General features: G+C 47.9%; 1 protein-coding gene across 1 annotated transcript; it reads right to left on the bottom strand.

Annotated features, from left to right (window-relative positions):
* Positions 1-15,127: 15,127 nt before the first annotated feature.
* On the bottom strand, positions 15,128-19,284 carry LOC125551870 (autophagy-related protein 18a). Its single transcript, XM_087518504.1, has 4 exons — positions 18,343-19,284; positions 15,961-16,195; positions 15,720-15,846; positions 15,128-15,580 (listed from the first exon to the last, which is right to left on the bottom strand). The coding sequence occupies exons 1-4, from the start codon at positions 19,090-19,092 to the stop codon at positions 15,424-15,426; spliced, it is 1,269 nt and encodes a 422-aa protein (XP_087374630.1). The 5' UTR covers positions 19,093-19,284; the 3' UTR covers positions 15,128-15,423.
* Between the last annotated feature and the right edge of the window lie 574 nt (positions 19,285-19,858).

Here is a 19,858-nt window from a genome sequence, read left to right as displayed (position 1 = left end):
CATCATCATAATGTGCACAATGTGATCAAGGAGTTGATCACGGGATGATGTGTTACGGAACGAGTAAAGAGACTTGCCAGTAACGATATTGAACAAGGTATCGGGATACCGACGATCGAATCTCGGGCAAGTATCGTACCGCTAGACAAAGGGAATTGTATACGGGATTGATTAAGTCCTTGACATCGTGGTTCATCCGATGAGATCATCGTGGAACATGTGGGAGCCAACATGGGTATCCAGATCCCGATGTTGGTTATTGACCGGAGAGTCATCTCGGTCATGTCTGCATGTCTCCCGAACCCGTAAGGTCTACACACTTAAGGTTTGGTGACGCTAGGGTTATAAAGATATTAGTATGCGGTAACCCGAAAGTTGTTCGGAGTCCCGTATGAGATCCCGGACGTCACGAGGAGTTCCGGAATGGTCCGGAGGTAAAGAATTATATATAGGAAGTGCTGTTTCGGCCATCGGGACAAGTTTCGGGGTCACCGGTATTGTACCGGGACCACCGGAAGGGTCCCGGGGGTCCACCGGGTGGGGCCACCTGCCCCGGGGGGCCACATGGGCTGTAGGGGGTGCGCCTTGGCCTATATGGGCCAAGGGAACCAGCCCCAAGAGGCCCATGCGCCAAGAGAAGAGGAAAAGGGAGAGTCCTAAAGGGGGAAGGCACCTCCGAGGTGCCTTGGGGAGGATGGACTCCTCCCCCCTTGGCCGCACCCTTCCTTGGAGGAAGGGGCAAGGCTGCGCCCTCCCCCTCTCCCTTGGCCCTATATATAGTGGGGGGAAGGGAGGGCAACCATACCTGAGCCCTGGCGCCTCCCTCTCCCTCCCATGACACATCTCCCTCCTCCCGCAGCGCTTGGCGAAGCCCTGTTGGAATCCCGCTACTTCCACCACCACGCCGTCGTGCTGCTGGATCTCCATCAACCTCTCCTCCCCCTTGCTGGATCAAGAAGGAGGAGACGTCGCTGCTCCGTACGTGTGTTGAACGCGGAGGTGCCGTCCGTTCGGCGCTAGGATCATCGGTGATTTGGATCACGACGAGTACGACTCCATCAACCCCGTTCTCTTGAATGCTTCCGCGCGCGATCTACAAGGGTATGTAGATCCACTCCTCCCTCGTTGCTAGATGACTCCATAGATAGATCTTGGTGACACGTAGGAAAATTTTGAATTTATGCTACGTTCGCCAACATATCAAGGTATGATCATGTATATAGGCATCACGTCTGAGACAAGTAGACCGACTCCTGCCTGCATCTACTACTATTACTCCACACATCGACCGCTATCCAGCATGCATCTAGAGTATTAAGTTCATAAGAACAGAGTAACGCCTTAAGCAAGATGACATGATGTAGAGGGATAAATTCATGCAATATGATAAAAAAACCATCTTGTTATCCTTGATGGCAACAATACAATACGTGCCTTGCTGCCCCTACTTCAACTGGGAAAGGACACCGCAAGATTGAACCCAAAGCTAAGCACTTCTCCCATTGCAAGAAAGATCAATCTAGTAGGCCAAACCAAACTGATAATTCGAAAAGACTTGCAAAGATAACCAATCATACATAAAAGAATTCAGAGAAGATTCAAATATTGTTCATAGATAAACTTGATCATAAACCCACAATTCATCGGTCTCAACAAACACACCGCAAAAGAAGATTACATCGAATAGATCTCCACAAGAGAGGGGGAGAACTTTGTATTGAGATCCAAAAAGAGAGAAGAAGCCATCTAGCTAATAACTATGGACCCGTAGGTCTGAGGTAAACTACTCATACTTCATCGGAAGGGCTATGGTGTTGATGTAGAAGCCCTCCGTGATCGATGCCCCCTCCGGCGGAGCTCCGAAACAGGCCCCAAGATGGGATCTCGTGGATACAGAAAGTTACGGTAGTGGAATTAGGGTTTTGGATCCGTTTGATCGTTTGGGGGTACGTAGGTATATATAGGAGGAAGAAGTATGTCGGTGGAGCAATAGGGGGCCCACAAGGGTGGAGGGCATGCCTGGGGGGCGTAGACGCGCCCCCTATCTCGTGGCCTCCCTGTTGGTTGCTTGACGTAGGGTCCAAGTCTCTTGGATCTTCTTCGTTCCAAAAATCACGTCCCCGAAGGTTTCATTCCGTTTGGACTCCGTTTGATATTCCTTTTCTTCGAAACCCTAAAATAGGAAAAAAAACAGCAATTCTGGGCTGGGCCTCCAGTTAATAGGTTAGTCCCAAAAATAATATAAAAGTGTATAATAAAGCCCAATAATGTCCAAAACAGTAGATAATATAGCATGGAGCAATCAAAAATTATAGATACGTTGGAGACGTATCAAGCAGCCCCTGCTGCTGTGCCCCCCTGTACCGGCCGCACAACTATCTCCAGAGAAGCCCTTGCTTCATCTGTTGATGGCGCCACACGGGCAGCAACAACCTGTGTTATCGTTGCCTACGCGATTTCCTTCGAGCGAAGGAGGGACAGAAGCTCGCGTGCTTCGCCCGCAATCGACATATCTACTCCACAATCCTCCAAAATACCACCTAAACGCGCATCCGAATATTCATCGAAAATCGTAAAGCGGGGCAAAGGATTACCTTCAATTTCCATGTTCTTCTGGGCCAAAAGAAGCTACGCACGTTGCAGCGAGGGGAGGTTGCCCTTGGCTCCTTTTGGGCGCCTGCTGGTCCACTCCAGGGACGAAGGCGTCGACACCACCGCCTTGGATCGCTTGGCCGTGGAGATGGGCGCCGTCTTGGACACCGCCGCCCGAAGCACATCCGAGGAGGGGGGGACGGGCGTCGAGGGCCCGCCAGCCTGACCGCCAGGAGAAGCCAGCGCCATTACCACCGGCCGGTGCGAGACAGGAGTGCCCGCACAGACCGGCGAGGGGCTCGCCGGCGCCATCGGGGGAGTCTTGCGACCCGTCGTCTTCTTGGGAACCCGCCTCCCTCCATCGACGATGCCGACCACTGGCGAAGGAGGAGAGCGCGCCTCGAACACGCGCACCCCACCCACATCCGCAACCGCCGGAGAGACGAGCATTGAGCGCCCCCCGAGTCGCAGGAGGTCGTGACGCCCTTGTAGACGTCGAGTCCGAGCGACATGTTGGAGTTGTACTGGTTGAACACCATCTTGATGCTGCCCACTCCAACCTGGCACGCCCCCTGGTCAGTCGCACCGCCCCCTATAGGAGCAACTGCCGCCGAGTCCTTGTCCTTGATACCCAACTTGTCCCATGACACCGTATCAATTGAGTCCTCACCCATGCTCAAATCATGATCCTTGTCCTTGCCATCCAGAACCTTGTCCAAGCTAGCCGGAGGAGGGGGAGGGGGCGCAGCACCCTGCAGATCGTCCGTCTCGGCCTCCATCTGAATGGTGTACCCCTCACTGTTGAACAAAATCTGGACGTAGCCATGCAGCTTGGCCAGAGAGCGACATGCAAAGCGCATCCGCACCGGCCCGAGCCCCACTAGAGACGCCTTGTCCACCTCCATGGGGCGGCCAATCATGATGGTCATGAGGCGATCCTCGCGGCGGTGTTTGGGAGGCACGCCCCACAGCTTGACCACACGTCCGGCATCATCTCGGCCTTGGGCTCCTCCTGGAGGGATTCCTTGATCTCGGCCATAATGTTGTTGAGGGAGAGGAAGAGCTTGCCGCTGCGAGTCGCCATCCGCAGCATGGCCTTGTTGGGGAAGACGACATGTTGTCACCGATCGCCGTCACCTTCCAGTCCCACTCCCCCTCGAAGAGGTGAAGGAGTTCCGCCTCCAAGATGGGCACCAACAGCATGCCGGGCACCGCGGAGATGACAGCCGCATCCGCCACCAACTGAGCACGCACCTCCTCGCCCTCTGACTCCACGAAAGGAAGGCAGAAGATGCCCTCGCCGGGGATGGCGTTGCCCATGATCTGCAGCACCAGGGGTCGTCCCCACGTAGGGCAGTGCGCCGACGCATGGCCCTCCTCATGGCAGATGACGCAGAGAGGCTTGAAGTGGCACATATTCTGATAATGGCCCACCCGACCGCACTTGAAGCATTCTGGCCCGTCCGTCTCCTCCACAGGGATGGGGGCATCTGCCGAGCCCTTCGAAGCCGATGACCCTGCCGTCAAGGCCAACAGCGTCCCCTTGTGCTCCGCCGAGCTCCCCCCCCTTGCTTCTGCTTCTTGGCAAAGGGATCCCCGATCTGTTCGCCACAGAGAGGGTGCTGGGACTCCTTCCGCTTGAGCTCCTTCTTCTGCTCCAAACCCCGACGCCTGTACTCCTCTGTCTTCTTCTTCTTGCGCTCGCGCTCTTCGTGCTTCTTCCTTTCTTGCTCAGTGAGCCACCATGGAGATGGCGGCCCCCAACCCCCATCCACCGCCTGGCCCGTCGACATCTTGGAAAGCGCCTACGCCCGCAGATCTAGCTCGCGCTGGCGCTCGGCCGCCGGGCCCGGCGGCGACATGGGGGGCTTCTCCGCGCGGCGGGAACCCATCCGCACCACGACTGCGAATGAGCAGACGAGGGGGGAAGGGGAGAGGAGCGGACCAGGAGACGAGTGTAGTGTCGAAAGCGCTGCACTTGCAATGGGGATGCGGGAAACCCTAGCGACAGATTAGGGCACCCTTCGGCAGCCACATCCACTTATATAGGGGAGTGGGCAGCCGCTTGTCCACCACCGCAATGGGCTCGGGCCTGGACACCGAAGCACACATGGCCAATTGCCCAGAAAAGCCTGGCCCAGCCACAGGAGAGTGCCCCTGCACCCCCATCCTGAGAGTCAGGCGCTCCGCCCATTGGGCCCCCTGGCCCAATCACAGGCAAACTGGGCCACTCCTCCAGGCCCAGCTGGGAAGCAGACCCGTCCGCCCGAGCCAGCGAAACCCTAGGTTGGTCCCGTGGTTCCCTGGCGGAGGCGCACCCATCGCCGTCGCAACATCTGTCAACGTCGGCGAGCTCTCCGAGCCCGAGGGCAACGGCGCCGCCTCCATTGCGAGCCACCCCGCCACCGGCGAGACGCGCGAACGGCCCTCTAGACCCGCATCCACGCCCCTGGGCGGCCGCCAGATCTGTGCCGCCAGGCGCCGCCTGCCATGCCCACCAGGAGCAAAAGCACGTCGGCGACCGGCCACGAAGGAGCCCCCAAGCTCCTCCGCACAGGCGACAAAATCACCCACCGAGCATGCCTCACGAGGCCTCGGCAAACCACCACCACTTACCTGACTGCTTACCTAGTCGTCTTCGTCGTCGAAGTCGACCCCCGCCAGCGCCCAGAACCTGCTGCCTGAGGAAGACAGGCCATGGGGCCGCCCTCCGAGCACGGGGCTCCGCCGAGCGCGCCCCTCGACCAGGCGCACCGCCGTCCAGCCGTCCTCCGGCGCCGTGGCCCCGCAGGGGGCACCCACGCCAACTAAAGGAAATATGCCCTAGAGGCAATAATAAAGTTATTATTTATTTCCTTATATCATGATAAATGTTTATTATTCATGCTAGAATTGTATTAACCGGAAACATAATACATGTGTGAATACATAGACAAACAGTGTCACTAGTATGCCTCTACTTGACTAGCTCGTTAATCAAAGATGGTTATGTTTCCTAACCATGGACAAAGAGTTGTTATTTGATTAACAGGATCACATCATTAGGTGAATGATCTGATTGACATGACCCATTCCATTAGCTTAGCACCCGATTGTTTAGTATGTTGCTATTGCTTTCTTCATGACTTATACATGTTCCTATGACTATGAGATTATGCAACTCCCGTTTGCCGGAGGAACACTTTGTGTGCTACCAAACGTCACAACGTAACTGGGTGATTATAAAGGTGCTCTACAGGTGTCTCCAAAGGTACATGTTGGGTTGGCATATTTCGAGATTAGGATTTGTCACTCCGATTGTCGGAGAGGTATCTCTGGGCCCTCTCGGTAATGCACATCACATAAAGCCTTGCAAGCATTGCAACTAATGAGTTAGTTGTGAGATGATGTATTACAGAACGAGTAAAGAGACTTGCCGGTAACGAGATTGAACTAGGTATTGAGATACCGACGATCGAATCTCGGGCAAGTAACATACCGATGACAAAGGGAACAACGTATGTTGTTATGCGGTCTGACCGATAAAGATCTTCGTAGAATATGTAGGAGCCAATATGAGCATCCAGGTTCCGCTATTGGTTATTGACCGGAGACATGTCTCGGTCATGTCTACATTGTTCTCGAACCGTAGGGTCCGCACGCTTAAGGTTTCGATGACAGTTATATTACGAGTTTATGAGTTTTGATGTACCGAAGGAGTTCGGAGTCCTAGATGAGATCGGGGACATGACGAGGAGTCTCGAAATGGTCGAGACGTAAAAATTGATATATTGGACGACTATATTCGGACATCGGAAAGGTTCCGAGTGATTCGGGTATTTTTCGGAGTACCGGAGAGTTACGGGAATTCGCCGGGGAGTATATGGGCCTTATTGGGCCATACGGGAATAGAGGAGAGAGGACAAAAGGAAGGAGGCCTGCGCCCCCCCTCTGGTCCGAATTGGACAAGGGGCGCAGCCCCCTTTTCCTTCTTCCTCTCCCCATCTTTCCCCTTCTCCTACTCCAACAAGGAAGGAAGGAGTCCTACTCCCGGTGGGAGTAGGACTCCCCTTGGCGCGCCCCCTCCTAGGCCGGCCGCCCCCTCCCCCTTGCTCCTTTATATACGGGGGCAGGGGGGCACCTCTAGACACACAAGTTGATCTTCGTGATCGTTCCTTAGCCGTGTGCGGTGCCCCCCTCCACCATATTCCACCTCGGTCATATTGTAGCGGTGCTTAGGCGAAGCCCTGCGACGGTAGAACATCAAGATCGTCACCACGCCGTCGTGCTGACGGAACTCCTCCCCGACGCTTTGCTGGATCGGAGCCCGGGGATCGTCATCGAGCTGAACGTGTGCCAAGAACTCAGAGGTGCCGGAGTAACGGTGCTTGGATCGGTCAAACCGTGAAGACGTACGACTACATCAACCACGTTGTGCTAACGCTTCCGTTGTCGATCTACAAGGGTACGTAGATCACACTCTCCCCTCCCGTTGCTATGCATCACCATGATCTTGCGTGTGCGTAGAAATTTTTTGAAATTACTACGTTCCCCAATAGTGGCATCCGAGCCTAGGTTTTATGTGTTGATGTTATATGCACGAGTAGAACACAAGTGAGTTGTGGGCGATATAAGTCATACTGCTTACCAGCATGTCATACTTTGGTTCGGCGGTATTGTTGGACGAAGCGGCCCGGACCGACATTACGCGTACGCTTACGCGAGACCGGTTCTCCCGACGTGCTTTGCACAAAGGTGGCTAGCGGGTGACAGTTTCTCCAACTTTAGTTGAACCGAGTGTGGCTACGCCCGGTCCTTGCGAAGGTTAAAACAGCACCAACTTGACAAACTATCATTGTGGTTTTGATGCGTAGGTAAGTTTGGTTCTTGCTTAAGCCCGTAGCAGCCACGTAAAACTTGCAACAACAAAGTAGAGGACGTCTAACTTGTTTTTGCAGGGCATGTTGTGATGTGATATGGTCAAGACATGATGCTAAATTTTATTGTATGAGATGATCATGTTTTGTAACCGAGTTATCGGCAACTGGCAGGAGCCATATGGTTGTCGCTTTATTGTATGCAATGCAATCGCGCTGTAATGCTTTACTTTATCACTAAGCGGTAGCAATAGTCGTGGAGGCATAAGATTGGCGAGACGACAACGATGCTACGATGGAGATCAAGGTGTCGCGCCGGTGACGATGGTGATCATGACGGTGCTTCGAAGATGGAGATCACAAGCACAAGATGATGGTGGCCATATCATATCACTTATATTGATTGCATGTGATGTTTATCTTTTATGCATCTTATCTTGCTTTGATTGACAGTAGCATTATAAGATGATCTCTCACTAATTATCAAGAAGTGTTCTCCCTGAGTATGCACCGTTGCGAAAGTTCTTCGTGCTGAGACACCACGTGATGATCGGGTGTGATAGGCTCTACGTTCAAATACAACGGGTGCAAAACAGTTGCACACACAGAATACTCAGGTTATACTTTACGAGCCAAGCATATACAGATATGGCCTCGGAACACGGAGACCGAAAGGTCGAGCGTGAATCATATAGCAGATATGATCAACATAGCGATGTTCACCAATGAAACTACTCCATCTCACATGATGATCCGACATGGTTTAGTTGATTTGGATCACGTAATCACTTAGAGGATTAGAGGGATGTCTATCTAAGTGGGAGTTCTTAAGTAATATGATTAATTGAACTTAAATTTATCTTGAACTTAGTCCTGGTAGTATTTTGCAAATTATGTTGTAGATCAATAGCTCGCGTTGTTGCTTCCCTGTGTTTATTTTGATATGTTCCTAGAGAAAATTGTGTTGAAAGATGTTAGTAGCAATGATGCGTATTGGATCCGTGATCTGAGGTTTATCCTCATTGCTGCACAGAAGAATTATGTCCTTGATGCACCGCTAGGTGACGGGCCTATTGCAGAAGCAGATGCAGACGTTATGAACGTTTGGCTAGCTCAATATGATGACTACTTGATAGTTTAGTGCACCATGCTTAATGGCTTAGAATCGGGACTTCAAAGACGTTTTGAACGTCATGGAGCATATGAGATGTTCCAGGAGTTGAAGTTAATATTTCAAGCAAATACCCGAGTTGAGAGATATGAAGTCTCCAACAAGTTCTATAGCTAAAAGATGGAGGAGAATCGCTCAACTAGTGAGCATGTGCTCAGATTGTCTGAGTACTACAATCGCTTGAATCAAGTGGGAGTTAATCTTCCAGATAAGATAGTGATTGACAGAATTCTCTAGTCACCATCACCAAGTTAGTAGAACTTCGTGATGAACTATGATATGCAAGGGATAACGGAAACGATTCCCAAGCTCTTTGTAATGCGGAAATTGACGAAGGTAGAAATCGAGAAAAACATCAAGTGTTGATGGTAGACAAGACCACTAGTTTCAAGAAAAGGGTGGAGGGAAGAAGGGGAACTTCAAGAAGAACAGCAAGCAAGTTGCTGCTCAAGTGAAGAAGCCCAAGTCTGGTCCTAAGCCTGAGACTAAGTGTTTCTACTGCAAAGGGACTGGTCACTGGAAGCGGAACTACCCCAAGTGATTGGCAGATAAGAAGGATGGCAAAGTGAACATAAGTATATTTGATATACATGTTATTGATGTGTACTTTACTAGTGTTTATAGCAACCCCTCAGTATTTGATACTAGTTCAATTGCTAAGATTAGTAACTCGAAACGGGAGTTGCAGAATAAACAAAGACTAGTTAAGGGTGAAGTGATGATGTGTGTTGGAAGTGGTTCCAAGATTGATATGATCATCATCGCAGACTCCCTATACTTTCGAGATTAGTGTTGAACCTAAATAAGTGTTATTTGGTGTTTGCGTTGAGCATGAATATGATTTGATCATGTTTATTGCAATACGGTTATTCATTTAAGTTAGAGAACAATTGTTGTTCTGTTTACATGAATAAAACCTTCTATGGTCATACACACCAACGAAAATGGTTTGTTGGATCTCGATTGTAGTGATACACATATTCATAATATTGAAGCCAAAAGATGCAAAGTTAATAATGATAGTGCAACTTATTTGTAGCACTGTCGTTTAGGTCATATTGGTGTAAAGTGCATGAAGAAACTCCATGCTGATGGGATTTTGGAATCACTTGATTATGAATCACTTGATGCTTGCGAACCATGCCTCATGGGCAAGATGACTAAGACTCCGTTCTCCGGAGCGAGCAACTGACTTATTGGAAATAATACATACTGATGTATGCGGTCCGATGAGTGTTAAAGCTCATGGCAAGTATCGTTATTTTCTGAACTTCACAGATGATTTGAGCAGATATGGGTATATCTACTTGATGAGACATAAGTCTGAAACATTTGAAAAGTTTAAAGAATTTCAGAGTGAAGTGGAAAATCATCGTGACAAGAAAATAAAGTTTCTACGATCTGATCGCGGAGACAAATATTTGAGTTACGAGTTTGGTCTTCAATTAAAACAATGTGGAATAGTTTCACAAACTCATGCCACATTGAACACCTCAGCATAATGATGTGTCCGAACGTCATAACCGTACTTTATTGGATATAGTGCAATCTATGATGTCTCTTACCGATCTACCACTATCGTTTTGGGGTTATGCATTAGAGACAGCTACTTTCACGTTAAAAGGGCACCATCTAAATCTGTTGAGACGACACCGTATGAACTGTGGTTTGGCAAGAAACCAAAATTGTCGTTTCTTAAAGTTTGGGGTTGCAATGCTTATGTGAAAAAGTTTCATCCTGATAAGCTCAAACCCAAATCGGAAAAGTGTGTCTTCATAGGATACCCAAAAAGTTACTGTTGGGTACACCTTCTATCACAGATCCGAAGGCAAGACATTCGTTGCTAAGAATGGATCCTTTCTAGAGAAGGACGTTCTCTCAAAAGAAGTGAGAGGGAGGAAAGTAGAACTTGATAAGGTAATTGTACCTTCTCCCTTATTGGAAAGTAGTTCATCACAGAAATCTGTTCCTGTGACTACTACACCAATTAGTGAGGAAGCTAATGATGGTGATCATGTAACTTCAGATCAAGTTACTACCGAATCTCGTAGGTAAACCAGAGTGAGATCCGCACCAGAGTGGTACGGTAATCCTGTTCTGGAGGTCATGCTACTTGACCATGACGAACCTACGAACTATGAAGAAGCGATGGTGAGCCCAGATTCCGCAAAATGGCTTGAAGCCATGAAATCTGAGATGGGATCCATGTATGAGAACAAAGTATGGACTTTGGTTGACTTGCCCACTGATCGGCAAGCAATTGAGAATAAATGGATCTTCAAGAGGAAGACGGACGCTGATAGTAGTGTTACTATCTACAAAGCTAGAATTGTCGCAAAAGGTTTTCGACAAGTTCAAGGTGTTGACTACGATGAGAGTTTCTCACTCGTATCTATGCTTAAGTCTGTCCAAATCATGTTAGCAATTGCCGCATTTTATGAAATCTGGCAAATGGATAAACAAAATTGCATTCCTTAATAGATTTATTAAAGAAGAGTTGTATATGATACAACCAGAAGGTTTTGTCAATCCTAAAGGTGCTAACAAAATATGCAAGCTCCAGCGATCCATCTATGGACTGGTGCAAGCATCTCGGAGTTGGAATATACGCTTTGATAAGTTGATCAAAGCATATAGTTTTATACAGACTTGCGATGAAGCCTGTATTTACAAGAAAGTGAGTGGGAGCACTACAACATTTCTGATAAGTATATGTGAATGACATATTGTTGATCGGAAATAATGTAGAATTAATCTGCAAAGCATAAAGGAGTGTTTTAAAGAAGTTTTTCAAAGAAAGACCTTGGTGAAGCTGCTTACATATTAAGCATCAAAATCTATAGAGATAGATCAAGACGCTTGATAAGTTTTTTCAATGAGTACATACCTTGACAATATTTTGAAGTAGTTCAAAAATGGAACAGTCAAAGAAAGAGTTCTTGGCTGTGTTACAAGGTATGAAATTGAGTAAGACTCAAAGCCCGACCACGGCAGAAGATAGAAAGAGAATGGAAGTCATTCCCTATGCCTCAGCCATAGGTTCTATAAAGTATGCCATGATGTGTACCAGATCTATTGTATACCCTACACTCTGTTAAGCAAGGGAGTACAATAATGATCTAAGAGTAGATCACTGGACATTGGTCAAAATTATCCTTAGTGGAATAAGGAAATATTTCTCGATTATGGAGGTGACAAAAGGTTCGTCGTAAAAAGTTACGTCGATGCAAGTTTTGACACAGATCTGGATGACTCTAAGTCTCGATCTAGATACATATTGAAAGTGGGAGAAATTAGCTAGAGTAGCTCCGTGCAGAGCATTGTAGACATAAAATTCGCAAAATACTTACGGATCTGTATGTGACAGACCCGTTGATTAAAATTATCTCACAAGCAAAACATGATCACACCTTAGTACTCTTTGGGTGTTAATCACATAAATAATGTGAACTAGATTATTGACTCTAGTAAACCCTTTGGGTATAGGTCACATGACGATGTGAACTATGGGTGTTAATCACATGGTGATGTGAACTCTTAGTGTTGAATCACATGGCGATGTGAACTAGATTATTGACTCTAGTGCAAGTGGGAGACTGAAGGAAATATGCCCTAGAGGCAATAATAAAGTTATTATTTATTTCCTTATATCATGATAAATGTTTATTATTCATGCTAGAATTGTATTAACCGGAAACATAATACATGTGTGAATACATAGACAAACAGAGTGTCACTAGTATGCCTCTACTTGACTAGCTCGTTAATCAAAGATGGTTATGTTTCCTAACCATGGACAAAGAGTTGTTATTTGATTAACGGGATCACATCATTAGGTGAATGATCTGATTGACATGACCCATTCCATTAGCTTAGCACCCAATCGTTTAGTATGTTGCTATTGCTTTCTTCATGACTTATACATGTTCCTATGACTATGAGATTATGCAACTCCCGTTTGCCGGAGGAACACTTTGTGTGCTACCAAACATCACAACGTAACTGGGTGATTATAAAGGTGCTCTACAGGTGTCTCCAAAGGTACATGTTGGGTTGGCGTATTTCGAGATTAGGATTTGTCACTCCGATTGTCGGAGAGGTATCTCTGGGCCCTCTCGGTAATGCACATCACATAAAGCCTTGCAAGCATTGCAACTAATGAGTTAGTTGTGAGATGATGTATTACGAAACGAGTAAAGAGACTTGTCGGTAAAGAGATTGAACTAGGTATTGAGATACCGACGATCGAATCTCGGGCAAGTAACATACCGATGACAAAGGGAACAACGTATGTTGTTATGCGGTCTGACCGATAAAGATCTTCGTAGAATATGTAGGAGCCAATATGAGCATCCAGGTTCCGCTATTGGTTATTGAACGGAGACATGTCTCGGTCATGTCTACATTGTTCTCGAACCGTAGGGTCCGCACGCTTAAGGTTTCGATGACAGTTATATTATGAGTTTATGAGTTTTGATGTAACGAAGGATTTCAGAGTCCCAGATGAGATCGGGGACATGACGAGGAGTCTCGAAATGGTCGAGACGTAAAAATCGATATATTGGACGACTATATTCGGACATCGGAAAGGTTCCGAGTGATTCGGGTATTTTTCGGAGTACCGGAGAGTTACGGGAATTCGCCGGGGAGTATATGGGCCTTATTGGGCCATACGGGAATAGAGGAGAGAGGCCAAAAGGAAGGAGGCCTGCGCCCCCCCTCTAGTCCGAATTGGACAAGGGGCGCAGCCCCCTTTTCCTTCTTCCTCTCCCCATCTTTCCCCTTCTCCTACTCCAACAAGGAAGGAAGGAGTCCTACTCCCAGTGGGAGTAGGACTCCCCTTGGCGCGCCCCCTCCTAGGCCGGCCGCCCCCTCCCCCTTGCTCCTTTATATACGGGGGCAGGGGGGCACCTCTAGACACACAAGTTGATCTTCGTGATCGTTCCTTAGCCGTGTGCGGTGCCCCCCTCCACCATATTTCACCTCGGTCATATTGTAGCGGTGCTTAGGCGAAGCCCTGCGACGGTAGAACATCAAGATCGTCACCACGCCGCCGTGCTGACGGAACTCCTCCCCGACGCTTTGCTGGATCGGAGCCCGGGGATCGTCATCGAGCTGAACGTGTGCCAAGAACTCGGAGGTGCCGGAGTAACGGTGCTTGGATCGGTCGAACCGTGAAGACGTACGACTACATCAACCACGTTGTGCTAACGCTTCCATTGTCGATCTACAAGGGTACGTAGATCACACTCTCCCCTCTCGTTGCTATGCATCACCATGATCTTGCGTGTGCGTAGGAAAATTTTGAAATTACTACGTTCCCCAACACCAACGCCATCGGGATCGCCTCCCGAATCGCCTTTCCGTACGAGAGCCGTTGGTTCACTCATCGCCACCTTCACACTTGTCCTCGTCGACACCCGGTTCCTCCCTCCGTTGACACTTCATGGACACCTCTGCAAACCACACTTCATGGGATAACTGGGTGGTAGGTGTAGGAGGGCTGGTGCATATGTTTTGAAGTGTCCCCACACGACATACATCCATGATGACCCCTCTTAATAGTGCGGTTTTTCCTATGACTCAAATCAAACCGAAATGAAAAGCTTCGAGTCACCAATAAACCATGCCTTTGATCTTTCTGAATTTGGAGGGGGGGGGGGGGGATCACACAACTCCAACACGATCTTCATGGAACCAATATCCAGAGTAAACTTGATCTGAAGTTTATTACCAACCCACCAGTCCTTCCAAAATCTCATATTTTGCCCATTTCCACCACAAACCTGCATGGAGACAGGAAATGTTCTTGATATCTAATCAGTTTGGACTTTGGACCAAAACTGAGAATCTCCTTGTTTACGACTTATCCCAGCAAGACATTTGTTAAGTTGCTTTTGTTTTTTCCTTTCTTACGAGAAAATAAGTGCTTAAGATGATCCCCTTCTATATCACACCCACCCCCAATTAAATCTTTAATAGTATTTTCCCTAGTTTCAATCACAAATCTCACCTCCTTAATAGGGGTTGAGTTTTTATTAAATTTATTTTTAACCCACATGTCCACCCTGACCAGCTCAACTATTTTAATAAGGTTGATATCATAATCAACCATATTCCCACATCATGTGCAATAGTACCAATTTTATCATTAGCAGAAGTAAGCACAGTGGGGATGTGTTTCTCACCATAGGCATCATTGTTAGTAGTCCTTTCTTTTGCCAAGTATTCAATCTTCTGATCTTCTCTGTCCCTTGACCTGCCATTTTCTTTTAGAGATGATTGATGCAAAGAGAAGGCAATGATACGCCGCCATAATCTGAGTGTCCTCTACAAGGTTCTCGTCCCAGAACACATCCTTGTTTAACAGTGCACCCCAGAATACTTGGGAGATGTGGTCGATCTGATCCAGATTAGTCGGGGTGGGGGAGGTTGTCACCATGTCCATCAGATCATGATCATGAGTGCAAGTGCCGACTGAGCAAACAGACGTGCGTACGCACCAAACAACAGTAACAAAATGCATTGAACAAAAACAAAATCATGCACCGTTCCAAAATGGTGTAGGGCCGCAGACAGTAGTGCATTTATTACTGTTCTGACAGACTGGGGATGCAAATGTTGAACCTAAAGGATACCCTCCGATACTTTTTTGGTTCAACCAAATGAACTATTTTTTCAAAAGTGAGGTGAATTCTGAAAAGTTAGTTCATTTAGTTGAACTATAAGTAGGATCGAAGGATACCCTGGAGGTTCCAAATCTGCATCCCTAAGACAGACGAAGATGAAGCAAAGATAACAAGGCTAGCTGCCATATGATGGCTTCGAATTAGATGTTTTCTTGCTCGGATTCATGAAGTTGATGCACTCCACGTCTTGTTCCTCACTCCCACAAGGCGTCCCTTTGTGCCGCACATCCACTACGCCTCCTTTTTCCGGGTCGAATCGGCACCGGTAGAAGCTGCACAAACCACAGCCGCAAAATGTCACCCGAAAAGTGTCACAAATAAGCTCGACTAGAACAGTGCACTTCAGTTCGGAGAAAATAAACTCAAAAGAGCAAGGGCAAATTCAAGTACAGTAGTATATATTTGACCAACCGTCCATTAATGCCGAGGATGAGAAGGGTGTTTGGCTGACTGCTGAACGCGACCAAGTACTTGGTGCCTTCAGGGACGCGGATCTGAGTCGACGACCATTCTGAACTGAAATAGCCCGGCAAGAATCCTGCAGGATTTGGATGTCAACCTTCAGTTCCTCATGCACATAGATATGCAGGAATCAACATAAACTTTGTGCTTGGAGACCTGGACTCACACGTGTGAGTTATGAGTATATTACCTCCAGCGAACGACAGCGACGACCTCTTGTTGGCTGTAGCTACTGCTGGAGACGACGGCGCCGGGGCTGCTAGGAGACCGCCGGGACCGTTGCTGTCCTCCGGTGTCAGGCTTGGCAAATCGACATTGACGCTGAACACGTGCACGGTCGCCTTGTCGCTGCTGACCGCCAACCATTTTGAATCCGGAGAGAAGGCGATGCAGTGGATGTCTGCTCCGTCTCGGCCTCTCCTCAGCTAACAGGGACACAGACATGGAAAAGTTATTTACCCATTAGCTCATACCCTAAATAAGATGCAATGTGTGTACTGAACACATTTTGTTTTTGCATTTTCTTGAAACATATGCGTGAAGAACTCAATGTGCACAAATGCTAGAACTTAAATTCACAACAGGAAGTTTTTCTTCTTCTTTTAAACATGGAAAGATCTTCTTGGAACAACTAAGAATGAGTACTACGGATTAAAGTCAAACCCGAGCTGGTGTTTCACAATCTCTCTCGCCTGTCCCCACTGGTAATTTCTTGCTAATCTATTCAAGAATGTGTTTGTTTCGTGGTTTTTCTCTGTTACAACTGATTGAGAAAACATTCTCATTCTCCCATCTAGCTTTTTAATTGTCTCTTGTGCTCATCTAGCCATCTAGGTATAAGTTATGGCACAGTATGTGCCTACTGCCTAGTTTATTGCATCTATGAGGTCTTCAACCGGAAGAGACCTGCAAAAGTATCATGCTATTTTCCCTTGCTCTTTTGTATTCTCATTTGGCCGTTCCCTCATTTGTTTTGTATTACCAGTGATGGGTGACTCTGGGAATGAAAGAAACTTTTAGCATTGATAACATGTATACACTGCTTAACCTAACCTGCTAAATATTCCCATGGGCTCTGTTCATTGTGCTCATCCCACATTATTAGCACAGAGTAAGGGATAAGTTTGATATAGCTGGATAAGTTAGCAGTTGACCACTTGGTATGCTACTTGCATGACCTCACATCATTTTTATTTTTTTGAAGAAAATACAAAAGCAATCCCATATATGCTTAGTCCCTGTGCCAGATCAAGGTGAGAGTAAGTGCAACATTATAAGCCTGCTAGCAAGCAAGGCCTGGCCTGACCTGGTCGAAACTCGAAACAATGTTTGTCTTAGCTGATCCAGGTTGGCCGGCCTTACCAGGTGCCCAACTCCAGACAGGTCTGGCAAAGACTGCATGGTGGCAGGTTGCTGTTAAACTGCAGTGCACTGCACTGCACTGCACTAAACTGTAGATAGTTGCAGAGAACGATTAACAAACCTACAGTTGGTTGCAGAGAATTGTTATCAAATCTAGTTGGCTGCAGAGAATAATTATCAAATCTAGTAAAATATTGCTGTCACAACTATCAGAAGAATCTTGCCGTAGGTTTATATGTAAAAAACTAGCATAATGGAAGTGCTTTTATGAAGCCACCACAATTTAAATGCACCCTCCAGAATAGGCAGTGCTTTTCATTGTTAACCTAACAAATGCTCTACCTTAGCGAAGTAGGTAGAAAACATAATTGGGTCATTCTCTCCCTTGTTGCATGATGTTCTGCAGTCGAATTTACATTGTTCCTGTGAGCTACTTTTCTTTGCAATAATGACTTGGAGAGTTGGTTTCATTTATGGTGGCATTAGCATAGCAATGGCTAAAAATTTGTACTTAGTTGAAATTTGTATTTTTTTCAGACATCATCCTTGAAGAGGCTGGTAAGGGGGACTACAAGGGCGGAAACCTTCAAAGTCCAGTGGCATAGCGAAACTCTTCGAAATTAAATTCTATATTCCTTTTCCAAAGGTAAGTTTACACCATTTTAGTCTCCAAAAATAGTATTATGTTATTCATAGTGTTGATTGCACTCTCCTGCTGATCTGAAAACGTACTAACTACAAGCCCTCCTAGTTTGGACGATGCTGTTATCTTTACAGCTGTGTGATACTTCCTTTTATGTTCAGGATGATGAGCAACTGAGAGTTTTCAATAACCAGATTGCAGAGGACAAAAAAAATAATCATTTCAAGGCATAACCTTGTAGAATTGCACAAGGTATTGGATTGAGCTATAATCAGTAGATTTAGTCAATTGCTTTTCATTTCCATTACTTGACCAGTTGACCTACATGTCATCTTGTGTTTGTGCCATGTGTTATACCCTCCCTTACAATCATTCTATTTTGTTCTATCCTTGGAAAGATAGACAGCTTTGCGTATGCATGATTTCTACTTCTTATTTATTTGTTTTTATTTCAACTTTCCTTTGAACAAAATTTGACAAAACATAATCTGATACCGTAAAAAAAAGACATAATTTGATAGGCATCGTTGACTACCGGCGATCTAAGATCTATGCGCCGCCACTTACCTCTTGGAGCAACGCGCCGTCAGTGGCGCTGAAGACGCGCATGAGGGTGCCCCTGACGCTAGCTGTGGCCACGAGCCGGCCGTCGCAAGACATGGCAATGGATGCAAGGCGGGAAGAGTGTGCACGTATGGCCACCACGGGCCCCGCGACCTCCCCCTTGTCCTCCCACCGCTCGACGTGCACCTCACCATCCCTGGCGCCGGGGCATGCGAACGTGAAGGGCACGCCTGGTGACACGGCGCAGAGGCCAAGGGGATTTCCCCCCGTCACCACCGAGTGCAGCAACCAAAGCTCTTTGTCCTCGGTGTCCTTGGTCCTGCAGCCGAGCACCTCCAGCCGGTCGACGAGCACGACGACGGTCTTCGCACCGTGGACGCGCACTGCCCGCACGTCATCTTCGCCTCCGGTGTATGTCTTCTCCCCCTCGAAGTACCGCCAGTGGTAGTTCATGTATCCCGGCTTCCAACGCCGGATGAAGAACTTGGTGCTGTCGACGCAGCTCATGGTGGCACATGCTGATTCCTTGAGGCTGAGCATGTCGCCGGCCGCTGCGGCGATGGTCTTTCTGGCATCTTTTTCTTGGTAGAGGCCACGCAGGCCGAAGGTGTCACATGAAAGCCAATGCACGCTGGAGGTGCCGGCGACGACGAAGCAGGACGCGTCGCTGCTGAAGGAGAGGTGGACGATAGGGGACGGCAGCGGAGGAGCAGGCCGCCTCCTCTCAGCACCAGGTGGGTCTGTCGACCCCATGGGAACAAGGATACGCGATTGTGTTCTCCAGATTCGATTTGAGGCAGCCGGTATCTTGTGAAAATATTTTTTTTGGACCCTGAGAAAGCCCCGTCCGAACGAGTCGTTCCCCACGGGACGATCTCCCTGCCGAACGAAAATTCGATCGGGGGAAGGAGTGGAACGAACGACTGCTTCACTCGCAGGCCCCCAGGCTAACCACTATAAAAACCCTCGAGCCTCTAGTTGGGCCAAAAAAGCCCAGTTTTTTCTAGATAAAGGAAAAGTGCAGTTCCCTCGAGTTAGGGTTTTTGTTTCTCGCGGCGGCGACTACGACGCCATCGAGTAGATCGCTTTTCCTTCCCTATCGCCGATCTCTCTCTGTCTTCCTCCGTCGCACTCTTCTCGCGCGAGGTTAGGCAGGGAACGGTGGTTCTAGGGTCTCCCCAATATACCCGGTCACTTTTGCATCGGGTAAGGTTCTTCTGATGGCGACTGAAGGGGCCTCGGGCTCCTCGGGCGCAAGCGATGTCGAGCGGATGATGGCAGAACTTGGGCTGAAGGAAGATCTTGATGATGTGATCTTCGATGAGAAAGATGCGCCTCCATAGGGACCCAGATGGATTGCTCTGGCTAGGGTAAACACCTCCAAATCATACAGTCAGACGTGGTTCTACAGAAACATGCGGTCAGCATGGAATATAGCACAGGAGGCCAAATTTAAGCCCTTGGAAGATAATCTGTACTCAGTTCAACTGTCCTGTTTAGGAGATTGGGAGAGAGTTAT

The sequence above is a fragment of the Triticum urartu genome, chromosome 4A, assembly GCF_056163025.1.
Source record: "Triticum urartu cultivar PI428250 chromosome 4A, HENAU_Tu73, whole genome shotgun sequence".
NCBI classification, from domain to species: domain Eukaryota; kingdom Viridiplantae; phylum Streptophyta; class Magnoliopsida; order Poales; family Poaceae; genus Triticum; species Triticum urartu.
The sequence above is the reverse complement of the archived record's forward strand: the minus strand, read 5'-3'. Positions and strand labels throughout refer to the sequence as shown.